At 33.9% G+C, this 12,349-nt stretch overlaps 3 protein-coding genes across 3 annotated transcripts; 1 reads left to right on the plus strand and 2 right to left on the minus strand.

Moving 5' to 3' along the window:
- Positions 1-70: 70 nt before the first annotated feature.
- Positions 71-3,214, plus strand: LOC123194037 (replication protein A 70 kDa DNA-binding subunit A-like). Its single transcript, XM_044607157.1, has 2 exons — positions 71-571; positions 1,384-3,214. Exons 1-2 carry the CDS (start codon positions 312-314, stop codon positions 3,119-3,121), a joined length of 1,998 nt encoding a protein of 665 aa, XP_044463092.1. The 5' UTR covers positions 71-311; the 3' UTR covers positions 3,122-3,214.
- Positions 3,215-3,554: 340 nt separating this feature from the next.
- On the minus strand, positions 3,555-4,170 carry LOC123194039. The gene has a single exon (XM_044607158.1). It carries the CDS (start codon positions 4,055-4,057, stop codon positions 3,692-3,694), a length of 366 nt encoding a protein of 121 aa, XP_044463093.1. The 5' UTR covers positions 4,058-4,170; the 3' UTR covers positions 3,555-3,691.
- A 1,552-nt stretch (positions 4,171-5,722) lies between these two features.
- Positions 5,723-8,842, minus strand: LOC123194102 (vacuolar protein sorting-associated protein 2 homolog 1). Its single transcript, XM_044607251.1, has 5 exons — positions 8,647-8,842; positions 8,366-8,496; positions 7,144-7,248; positions 6,131-6,391; positions 5,723-6,005 (listed from the first exon to the last, which is right to left on the minus strand). The coding sequence occupies exons 1-5, from the start codon at positions 8,681-8,683 to the stop codon at positions 5,868-5,870; spliced, it is 672 nt and encodes a 223-aa protein (XP_044463186.1). The 5' UTR covers positions 8,684-8,842; the 3' UTR covers positions 5,723-5,867.
- Positions 8,843-12,349: the final 3,507 nt, after the last annotated feature.

The following is a 12,349-nucleotide window of genomic DNA, read 5'->3' on the forward strand; positions in this document are numbered from 1 at the left end:
AGTAAAGATAAGCCTTTTGCCTAGAATAAATAAATAAAAATTACAATTCTAAATTCCAATACCCCGCCATTAACTCCCTCCAAATTTCATTTCCATTCGGCCACTTTCTGTCATCTCAAATCTCAATTATCCAAGCAAAAATTTCAAATCACATCTCTCTTTGTATATCTCACTCTACGGAAAACAATTTTACAGAGCTTTATCTCTCTTTTTCCAAAACTAGGGTTTCCTCCTCACTTTCTTTCTCTAAACAGTTACTACTGATTATTTTCCCCTTTTTTTTTTTTAATTTTCTGTTTTTAAATCCAACGATGCCTGTCAATCTGACGCCTAACGCCATTGCCTCCATAAATGGCGGAGATGTGAACTCAAAACCTCTGGTTCAGGTCATGGATATAAAGCTGATTGGGAGCACTCAGGAGAGGTACCGGTTTTCGATCTCAGACTCGGTTTCTACTCAGCATGCAATGCTTGCTACTCAGCTTAACGACCGAGTCAAGACCGGCCAAGTCAAGAAAGGATCCGTTGTTCAACTGATTGATTACATTTGCAGCACTGTTCAAAATCGCAAGTATGTTAATCGCTTTACTTATTTTATGTTAATTAGTTGATGCTTTAGATGTTAGCTTCTTAGTAATATACTTTTGGAGGCAGTCTTTTGTTTCTGTGCGTTTGGAATCCAAGTTTCTGTTAAAAAAGTATTGTTAAATTAATATTAGTTATATTTGATTGGCAGAAGTTCAAGTTGTGAAACAGAATTATGAGTTCTGAACAAAGACATGCTAACTTTACCTCTGTCTTAAGTATAACTTTATAAGAGTGAGGCTAGTGTTTATGTTTAGAATTATTGTCAAGGTTTAGTTCAAAAACTGAGTAGTTCATTTGTTACGTTTAGTTGTTATTATCTGACACTCACAATACATTCTCTCTGCTGTCGTGCAAATTAGTTTTAACTTGCATTGTTGATGTGATTTAGGAAGGAAAGAGTCATCTTATTCATGCTATGAAGTGTGCTATATTTATTTAGCGTGCAAGGTTGCATTTAATGATAATAAGTGCAAAGGAAAAGACCACTCAACTTAGATATGATAAATATTAATAAAACCTCATACTATGGTCTATGTGTTTGGAATTGGTCGCTTTATTGCCTCATGGTTTGTGTAGGTTGAGTAAATTGTTTAATTCAAAATAGTGTGAAGTTTGGGGATGTACAAAGATAAAGGGTGCAAGAACAACGAACTTTGCATGTGTGCTTCTGGAAATGATTGATTATTACTGTGCCCTACTGAATCATGAAATCTTTGGAAAACTCATCTCTTTCTTTGATTTTCCATGGTTTATATTTTTAATTTTGCACATAATTATTTACCCCTTGTTTTGCAGGATTATTGTTGTACTAAGCATGGAAACTATTATACTGGACTGTGAAATCATTGGGAACCCAAAAATGTTTACTGAATCTGAGTCAATGACTCAAAAAGCAATTCCAAATGCCAACTCAAAGCACCCAGTGTGGGTTAATAATTTCAGCATCCCAAATCCTAGCACATACAATGCACCAAATCCTGGCTTATTCTGTGCTCCAAATTCTAACTCTAGAGTTCCAAATACTGGATTCAAAGAGCCACACCCTGGCACATTTGGGGCTCCATATCCTAGTAATAATGTACAGAGTTTTCAACCAACTGTTCAGCCATCATACCAACCACCTCCAAACTACAGAAATCATGGTTCAATTTTGAAGAATGAGGCACCAGCACGAATCATTCCTATTGCTGCATTGAATCCTTACCAAGGCCGGTGGGCTATCAAGGCAAGAGTGACTGCAAAGGGAGATCTCCGACGCTACAATAATGCTCGGGGAGATGGAAAAGTTTTTTCTTTTGACCTCCTTGATTCTGATGGAGGAGAAATAAGAGTGACGTGCTTCAATGTTGTTGTTGACCGGTTCTATGATGTTATTGAGGTTGGTAATGTTTATTTAATTTCAAAGGGTACTTTGAAACCTGCACAGAAGAATTTTAACCATTTGAAGAATGAATGGGAGATATTTTTGGAGGCTACTTCAATTGTGAATCTTTGCCCTGAGGAGGATGGTTCAATACCAAGACAGCAGTTCTCCTTCAGACCTATTAGTGAAATTGAAACTGCTGAAAACAATTCCATAGTTGATGTTATTGGTATTGTGATATCAGTGAACCCAGCAGTTCCTATCTTGAGAAAGAATGGCATGGAAACTCAGAGAAGAATTTTGAATCTGAAGGATAGATCTGGTAAGAGTATTGAGCTAACACTTTGGGGAGATTTCTGCGGTAAGGAAGGTCAAAAGTTGCAAGAGATGGTTGATGTTGGTTTTTTCCCTGTTTTAGCTGTTAAAGCTGGGAAGGTTAATGACTTCAGTGGGAAGTCCATTGGTACGATTTCTTCAACCCAGCTCTTTGTGAATCCAGAATTCCCAGAGGCTTGTGACCTGAGAGAGTGGTTTCATCAGGGGGGGAAAAATATTGCTTCCGTGTCCATTTCTAGAGAAATGCTGGCAGCAGGTTCTAAGAACGAAATTCGCAAAACTGTTGCTCAGACCAAGGATGAAGGTCTTGGAAAATCTGAGAAGCCTGACTGGGTCACTGTGAGGGCATTCATAACTTTTATTAAATCAGATACTTTCTGTTATACAGCTTGCCCATTGATGAGTGGGGATAGACAGTGCAATAAGAAAGTTATACGGTCTGGAAACCGATGGCAATGTGACAGGTGCAATCAAGAATTTGAGGAATGTGATTACAGATATTTACTTCAGGCTCAGATTCAAGACCAGACAGGTTTGACTTGGGTAACAGCTTTCCAGGAATCCGGTGAAGAGATCATGGGCTGCCCAGCAAAGGAGTTGTACATGTTGAAATATGAATTGCAGGATGATATAAGATTTGGGGAGATAATAAGGAGTAGAGTCTTTAACCAATACCTTTTCAGGCTTAAGATCAAAGAGGAAATATATGGAGATGAGCAGAGGGTGAAGATCACTGTTATTAAAGCCGATCAGTTAAACTATTCTTCGGAAAGTAGGTGCCTTCTGGATTTAATATCAAAGTCTCAAAAGGTGAATGATTTTAGACCAAGGTAAATGATCTTAGGTGTAATAGCTTTCTGCAGTAAAAATGAAATGGGTTGTGTCTTTTTTTGAATCAATGTGAGGTTTATCAGCATCTTTATGCACCGTTTGGTTCTCAATGGGATTTTATCTTTTTTCTGCAATCCCTTCACTTGACTGCTTGTTAGATGGCGATGGGAATGCTCTACACAGCAATTTAGAATTAAGACCACCGCTTTACGTCTTTCATGAAATTATAATATTAACATGCATAGAATAGAGTTCATCAGCAATGGACGGAGAATTGAGATTCCTTCTTTCAATTGTAGAGCTTTTGCTACACCTGAAAAGTATGTCAGATACAGGTATGATTCTGTTTTTGTTTTCAGTTATGAACTTGATTGTTTTTCTGGTTTCTCAGTAGGACGATTAGAACTAGTAGTTGGTAATTGTTATGGTATGATGAGGCTGTGAAGAAATAGTTTTATTCATGCGAAAATGAGATAAAATTAGTCACATATTTACACAAAACACAGTTCGTAGCTGAAAACATTAAACAGATACAAAAAAGTGGAAAACACTTTCCAACGTTTTAAGAATGTCTTAGCTCCGCTTAACGGGGTCGAAATTGGCCACGCCAATAACAGCACCAACAAGGACAGCAAGCACAACACCACCAGCTACAATGCTGAGCAAGAAGTTCTTGAGAGACGGAGAAATTCCAGGGCCAGCAGCTTCAGCCACTTCTGGGATCACCATGGAAGCTGTCAGTGCAGCTGCCGTTAACCCGGTGACCACCTTCTCCTTGAAAGAAGCATTAACTTGAAACCTGCCGCCGGATTTTGATGCTGCTGTTGCCTTCGATGGCCTCACTGGAAATGGCTTGAAGAAGGACTCGGAACTTAGCACCCTCTTTTGGCTAGCATGAGTTAATGGCATAGCCATTGAAATAGCTGACGTTGAAGCCATTTATCCTCTCTTCCCGAAAGTTTCTGTTCAATTTCTTTGTTTCACCGTTAATTCTAGAGTGTCTTGAGGGTTGGGTGGTTAGCTTAGATACATAGAGCTGGAGGAGTAATAAGCGGTATGAAATTGAGCTATTAGGATGGCTTGTCAACTTTGTCCCTATCCCACGTGGCAATTTCTCTATATGGAGTTGTGGATAAAGTTATCTCATTGGCCCAATCACCCTCAAGTTTGAAACTTGGATTTGGCAGCCAGGACCTGCGATGCTTCGCGTGTGTGTGTGGGGCTCACACGAATCAGATTTCAGGGCTGTGTTAGTATGGGCCTAGATTTGTTAACCTCAGACTGGGCTGGACCTGTCTTGAGATGATTCCACATATCGTATTCCGCCAAGCTTCAAACTCCAAAGCTGAACAAGGGCCCAAAAACCCGGAAACGTAAACGGGAATTTAACAAAATTCAATTGCATATTTTCGTGAGATGATTTATGCTTCTGGTATGATTTTTCATACACCAACAATTCTATCGGACCCACTAAGGGATTTTTGTCCCGTGATCTCTGTATAATCCTTTTATATTGATTGGATAAAAAGGTAAATTACAGTCATATCATTGTATTCAATTTTAAATTCAAAATTGCTTCCTTATTCCATTTCACAAAGTGATATTATAATTATCTAATTTTGATGGGGTAAGAAGTCATTGTCTTCCCATATAAAGGATGTGTTTGGTTGTTCTGAAGCTTGTCTCATTGGGTGTTCTATGAGTTTGTTTAAAGAGTTTTTTTATTGTAAAACAACTGATCTTTAGTTTTTATAGTATAAGCAGGAATTCGAAAACTCTTTCCCTTTCTTCATAGATAGACGACATACGGAGAGTCTGTAATTGGTACAATTAATGTTGTTTAGTGTCATATATATGTCATGTTACTTCAAGTCATCATGAATTCTTATTGGACTCATCAAAATTGTTTTCCATTTACTATAAAAGACGACGATATACAGACTATTAAGATAATGCGTTTTCTAGCTTTGATATATTTCCGCTATTATCTGGTATATACTTAAAGCTTCAGGATTGAGTTTCTGGTGATGCTTTATGACGGAGAATCTTATAATTTTCATATTTAATGATCTATGTTTTGCTTTTTCCCGTGCAAATATTAAAGTTACACATTACTTATGCATCAATGTAGGAAGAGAGGGGTTTGAAGTTTAAACCCTTTTTTTTTAATTGATAATCGGAGATTTTATTCATATTAGTTGGATAAATTCAAAATACAGTGATTAAATCTATAATCATTATATTAGATAAGTTACAATTTTATAAATATGACAAAAATTTAAACGAGGTTTTCTTCTTAAAAATTCTAATCTATTAGTTTTATTAACCTTTGAGTCTAATCTAAACCCTCTTTCAGAGGAAGTAGTTCTTTTACCATTTTGTGAAACAATGAGGAGGGAAAAAGTGCCACCTTGATACCAATGTGGACAGGGGAATGCGGCCTGTGAAGGCGGCTGGTACCCATTGCAGGCTACTCGCACCTCAAAGAGGAGATTGTTCTTCTTCTTCTCTTTTTCCTTCCTGGGTTGGTGGTGTGAGGCCAGTTGATCCTAACTTTACCAATATAAATACATTAGCAAGGAGGTTACTCATATGCACGCTCAATTTTACAATAAACTAGTATAGATAATATTAATTCAAATCTCCGTCTCAGGCCCGTGTCAACAAATTCTGGCAGAATTTTCACAAATATTACATGCCTCAAATGAACTCCCGCATTTGAGCTGATATCCATATTGTACAATAGACATTACATTCTTCTTAAATTGTCTAACCTTGCCTGTAACTCACTATCTATGCCAGTGTCATCGTTCGCTGCTGTTTCTGCTTGTGCAACCTTGCCCTTCGCAGCAGGTGCAGCAATGGCAGAAGATGGAGCATTCACAAGCTGCATCAATTACAACACAAACATCGTTGTTATTACAGCTTGACATATAAATTTCAATAAATAATAAAAGCATTAATGATGCTGAATACACCATCTGGAAGGCAGTATATAAAGTGTTTTAATACCTCTTGATTGATGTCGATTCCAATCTCATCAAGAACCTGACTCACCAGTTCTTCTGTTTCTTCCTCTTCCTCGTCTCCTTCCAAAGCATCATCAATTGCATCACCCATGACCTCAGTCACCATTTCCATCTTCTCATTTTGTTTCTCAAATTCTTGCATAATTTTCTGCAGTGATGGCAAGTTCATCTGCCTATTCATTTGCCCCATTGCTTTTGTCACACCTTTCATTGCCTCTCCCATTGCTTGTGTTGACTTCAATGTCTATCACCGCACCAAGAAAACTTCCAATTTTAATACGCAGTTGAACAGCAAACAATTCATAGGCTTTGAAAAGTAAAAAGAGTGCAATATTACAGATCATAAGGAATAAAATACACATACTAGTTAATTAGAATCAACTTAATACAAATCTCTCTCTGGTGACTAGCATATTGCAAAAATATTGCATAGCTAGACGGTATCATAAACACCAATAAAACTAATTTGTGCATACAGAATAAAGAAAATGAAAACCTGTTTCACGCTAGCTGATATGTTGCATATAAATTTCAAAAGGCTAATTTAAGTAGAAATATAACATCTGGCAACTAGCATGGATCACCCCTGATTTTATTTCAGAGTCCTCAATCATCCAAGGAATAATACTGCCTTAACACACCTCAATAGCTTTACACCCATCTGGCTCTCAAATAGAGTAGGCAAAAAATTATAGAATTTGTAGTTACAGCAACATTATCAAACTGAGGCCAAGCAAATTCAGTTCATAGAAATGTACAATCACTATAATTTATTTTAGCATTAATAAAACAGCTTGTCACTTTTTCTGAAATAATATAACTAGCTGCTGAGGTCAGGTATCTCAAAAATAACTTAATTTAAGGCTAATTCCAGCTTTATTACACTAGAAGAAAAATAAATACACCAGGCCTAAAGCAGTTGACGAATGTAAAACTGTAAAGGGATGAGTTTTTGATATAAGAGGGAATGCATAAGTAAAATGGAGCAAAATATACCTGAATTCTAAGAGATACACCCTGGAGTTGTGACTTAAGCTTGTAAAATTTTTCAATCTGATGACGTGTTCTAATAAGGTCTTTTGCCATCACCTTCACGGCTCCCTGGAAAAAATTACAACAAATGCAAATATATCCACGTGAGGCAGGTACTATAGCCATATTGCATTTGCACAAACTAGTATATATGCATTAATCATGTCAAATAACCTCGTAAATCTGATTAACACAATAAAACCAAGATTCATTCAAAGCTTACAATCATTTACAAATCAAGAACTATACTCAAACATGAAAAGCATTGGCCCATGTCGAGCATGTATGATCGATATAAATTTTTGAAAAACAGGCACTGAATTCTCAATTTAACAATAACCTTTTATGTAACTTTATTAACCTTCAAAAAACCCACTTACGATTAATCTATTCATAATCACTTTTAGAATCACTCATCGGTGAATATGTTGCAATAAAAGATAGTGTCAAAAAAAATTCAGATGTTACTACCAACCGTATACAATAAAGATACATAAACAGCTCATGCAACAATAATGCAAAACTTATGACCTGTGACACAATTGTCAAAATGGTTTTTTTTTTACATGTAAAAAATTTTTTCAAGGGAATGAAAAGATTTACAAAGATTTTGAACCCCGAGGATAGACTACAAAAATCAGATGACAAAGACATATCCTTAGGAAAAAAAAAACAACTTACTTGATTGTTCACCCGAGTAAGAAAGCAATCAACACTATTTTGACATTCAAATGCAAAACTAAGAGATGAACATGTTAAAGGTTGAAAAAATTTCATTAAATCTTCATCTACTTTCTCGACTATATTGTGTACTTAAAGTGATATTTGAGCTAGGTTGACTAATTGCTCTTACATTCAAATCCCTCATTGCATTATCTACACCATAACAAGCCATGTTTGTCATTGTTATCATGTTCAGACTTCAGTTAATCGAATGTGAGAAGACACATTAGAATCCAAGTGCCGCAATTACATGACAAACACAGCGCAAGAAATACAATTAGAGCAAATGCTAAACAGAGTTAGCTTTATCCAGCTGATCAGCATAAAAAACAACTTGTTTGAACTGTACAATTCAAAACATGCTACCAGCACAGATAAACAATTAACTATTGCAAATGCTACAGAGATTAACAATCAAACAATTAATTTAAAAAAAAAGAAAGTAAAAGTAATAAAGACGCACCATTTGTCCTTGTTTGGCACTTTTCTTAATCTCTGTTATAAGTTTCTTCTCTTGGGTTTGTAGACCTTGTCTCTCTCTCTCTATTTCTCTAATAGATTTATCCAACATTCTCTTATTCTCCCGCAGAAGTTCTAAAAACGACAATCAACATAAACTTAAAACGACACATGATATCATCCGAAAGAAAATAAGCAATTTCATATAATTTCTCCATCGCAATACAAAACTAGACATAAACCAACATTAATAATAAGGAAATAGAATTGAACAAAGGAACTAACCAGCGGGGGTTTTCTTTTTGCCGAAAAGGAAACTCATTATGAAGATCAAACCGAAAAATTCCTAACCCAACAAATTCGATGATCTCGATCTGATATGAACGCCTACAGCCTCGCCCTCTAGATTTCAACTCTGTCCAACAGATTAATTCTTCAAGGTTTTCATCCTCTGAGCAAGTTGCTTACGCGGTATTCTAATATGGTGTATTATTAGGGAACCAACAAATTAGCTAAATGAATATGTTACACCTAACGTTTGATGAACTACATATTTAACCGTCAAACTTTCAGAAGTCCATTTTTCCACCAATGTCAAAGTCAGGTTAAGTCTCAAGTCCAGGTAGTGCATTAAGGAGCAGCGACTATCACATTAGCTAGATTGGCATTAGACATTAAAAGGGTGCTTAATTTTGAGAGTGATTTCCAACTTTCAAAGCGGAAGAGGAAAGCAAGATGATCGACCAACTACAGGATTTGACGAGGCTCTCGAACTTTTTTTTGTCCTTCCTATAACATGTTTTAATAAAAACTGTTTATGGTTGCTTTCTCAACTCCATCATTCCCACTTCTCCTCGATTCCCCTTTCTTGCCTTATACTTTCCAACTAAATCACATCAGAAGTAGTGTAATTTGGTTAAATTGCACCACTTAAGGCAAATTACACTAGAATCACAAAAATGTTTTAATTTTTACACTTTTTTTTTTATTAATTAAAATAGTCATTTATTTTACTTTTTATATATTTATAACCACCTTTTATCATATTATACAAATATAACTATTTTTTAAGTTTATTTTACCTTTAAAAGAAAAAAATTATGAGATTTGAGATTGATCAGATGATTGGTCAGATGGGTAGGCCGATTAGCCAACCAATTTTTAAAAAATAAATGGGTCATTGGCCAACCACCTGACCAATCTTCCCACTATCAAAGTTATCAAAAATTTTCACATTTTCGTCTCATTTTTTAGTTTTAGTTGGTGAGTAAATGAATTTTATGTCTTAATTGAATGAGTTTATACTTGATTAAATAAGTCTTGACTAAATGAATATATAGTCTAAAGATATTTTAAATATTTTATATTTTAAATTATATATGTATAATAAGAAAAAAAATAACTGTATATGTATATAAGAAAAAAAAGAGGTTATTTTAATCAATATCTCTTTTTTCTCTTACTTTACCTTATTTTAGTTGCTCCTCTTGCATGCGTGATAATGAGCTTTGGGATTGGACCTTTTAAGGTACCAAAATAATAAGATATCAATCACCCATTTTAAGAGCGTTGATGATGGAAAGATGTTAAATACAAAAGCTTTTAGTAAGGTGATATATTGGATTTAGTTGGTGACTTTTTAAAGAGTTATTTTAAATAATAAATTTAAAAGGTGAATAGGCTAGTGGTGTTGGTAGTGAAAACGATGGTGAGGATATTTTCATCTTTCATCTTTAAATGGTGAGGGTTACTCATAAATATGTTTGGTGAAGATGACAGTCGATGGTGGAGGGAGCCTTAATTGTGATGATTATTGTTCAAGCATGTGCTCTAGAACTAATCATTTTGGTTGTTTGTATCATGTTTATTCAATAAAATAAAATGACATTCTTTATTTATTTGTATATGTGATCTTTATATAATGTCAAGATAACTGTCTTTAGAATAGTATGATTTATGTGTCTTGATTGAGAGGACCTTATGATTTATGAGCACATTAGGTATCCACTCTATAAATATCTATAGTTCTAATATTATCCTAACTAAAGACATAAATAATATGACAAAACAATCATAGTATTAACAGCTCTACCGAAAGATAATGACAAATTTCATATGTCAAAGCTATTTATTGATAACTCGGTGTATTACATAAGTGCTTATTAACTGCAAGTTTACTATACTTATCTACTGAAAAATTCTTTATAAATGGTAATCTCAGTGTTTATAAAACTTTTCTTCTTATGGATGGTGGTGCATATGAACTCCAGACTTGAGATTACCAAAGTGTTTTGTGCAATAATTGGTGCAATTTGATACTAGTTAACATAATCCATAAGTTAGAGCTATCAAAAAGGTAGTTATTAGTTGTGTTGAGAAGAGGACTAAGACTATGATGAATGTACATAAAATTCATCATTCTCGAATATGTGAAAAGATATATTTGTACTATTTGATAGATGATAACAACCACTTAAATCTGTGTCCGCATGGGATTGAGTTATTACTTGATCTAATATTATTTGATCTTTACAGTTAAAATAAAATAATATAATTCAAGAGTTATTTCATTACCGCAACAAAGAGGACATATTCTCTTCGAACTGTATTCAATTGAAAAGGGTTTTACAATAGACGCAATCATTAGATTGCACTAGCAAAGACGTGATATTGTCAGAATCACATCACACATATGATCCATCAATATCACACATTTTTAAATGCAATTCTATAATCACACTTAAAGAGATAAAATCTTGTTCGATTACACTTGTCTGTTGCAATTCAATAATTCCAACTATCGTAAAACACTTGTACTGTGATTGTGATCGTTGATTCATACTTTTTTAATATGTTCTAGTTAGATTAGGTAAGATCATATCTTTTTTGTGAGATTTCGACTATGAATCTGGTCAAATTGATGATGATACGGTAATTTCACAAAAGTTAAATTGTATGGACAATATAGTCTTGTTATTTTCTATCATGATCTGAGAACCCCTTTTTATTAATAGAGTTCGGTTTCAAGTGGAACGTTAGTTCAAGAATTTAAGTAATGGGAATTTATTTTTCCAAACCTTGAGTGGGACATAACAATAGTCATTTTATTTTCTGCATGTTGAACATCCAAGCTTGCATTGCAGGCCAAAGCATCGTCCTGGAGGCCTACCCAATGTTGGGTAGTTTGAGTCGGTCTTTAATTTCCTTTGTTTGAGCTCATTTATAGCAGCCGACAATGGAGGTGCTCGTGCCCCCCAAATTCTTAATAAAAGTTTGCCTTTTATTTTGAGAATATTTTTGGGTTTAGGCTTTGGCACAACAGTAACTAAAATGATGGGTTTTTTTTTGTCTAACCAAACAAAGTGATATCGAATTATTATATTTTTCTTTTAATAAAATAATAATTTTTTTTATTTATTTAGAGGATCAAATTGTCCCCTTTTTCAGTGGAAAAACAAAAATTTTACTATTTTCTAGGCCAAAAGATTTATTTCCATCGTCATTCAAAAATTAACAAATTTAATAAATTTATATTTTTAAAACAAAAATTTGGAAAAAAATAGGCCAAAAAATTTTTTTAATAAAAAAATTAAAAAGTTCGATCTCTTTAATAGAAAAAAAAAAGTGATAATGTGATGTATTTACATGTTGTTTTCGCTTTTCGTTTGTTTACATTATTATAACAATTTTTTTTTAGTAATATTACATGTACATATTTTAAATATATAAAATAAATGTAAAGATAATTTATCATTATTAATTTAAAATCACTCAATTACATGATAATACATCATCAATATATGTAGTTTGTGTATTCAAAATATGTAAGTTTTTTATTGTTTATTTGTTTAATTTAATTAGGAATCTTTATTTGAGTTAAATTATCTTTTTTACATTTAATCAAATCTGCATCAATCATACCAAATAAAAAAAATAAAAATTTAATTATTATTTTTATAATTATTATATTAGATAAATCAAAATTTTA

Source organism: Mangifera indica, chromosome 13, assembly GCF_011075055.1.
Source record: "Mangifera indica cultivar Alphonso chromosome 13, CATAS_Mindica_2.1, whole genome shotgun sequence".
Lineage (NCBI taxonomy): Eukaryota > Viridiplantae > Streptophyta > Magnoliopsida > Sapindales > Anacardiaceae > Mangifera > Mangifera indica.

Bases quoted from the DNA above. Each gene is read 5' to 3' on its own strand.
- LOC123194037 (XM_044607157.1), top strand. From the start codon at position 312: ATGCCTGTCAATCTGACGCCTAACGCCATTGCCTCCATAAATGGCGGA. The intron at 572-1,383 runs GTATGTTAATCG...CTTGTTTTGCAG, and splicing joins AGCACTGTTCAAAATCGCAA to GATTATTGTTGTACTAAGCA.
- LOC123194102 (XM_044607251.1), bottom strand. From the start codon at position 8,683: ATGAGTTTCCTTTTCGGCAAAAAGAAAACCCCCGCTG. The intron at 8,497-8,646 runs GTTAGTTCCTTT...TGTCGTTTTTAG, and splicing joins CAAAAAGAAAACCCCCGCTG to AACTTCTGCGGGAGAATAAG. The intron at 6,006-6,130 runs GTATTAAAACAC...TAATTGATGCAG, and splicing joins GAATCGACATCAATCAAGAG to CTTGTGAATGCTCCATCTTC.
- LOC123194039 (XM_044607158.1), bottom strand. From the start codon at position 4,057: ATGGCTTCAACGTCAGCTATTTCAATGGCTATGCCATTAACTCATGCT.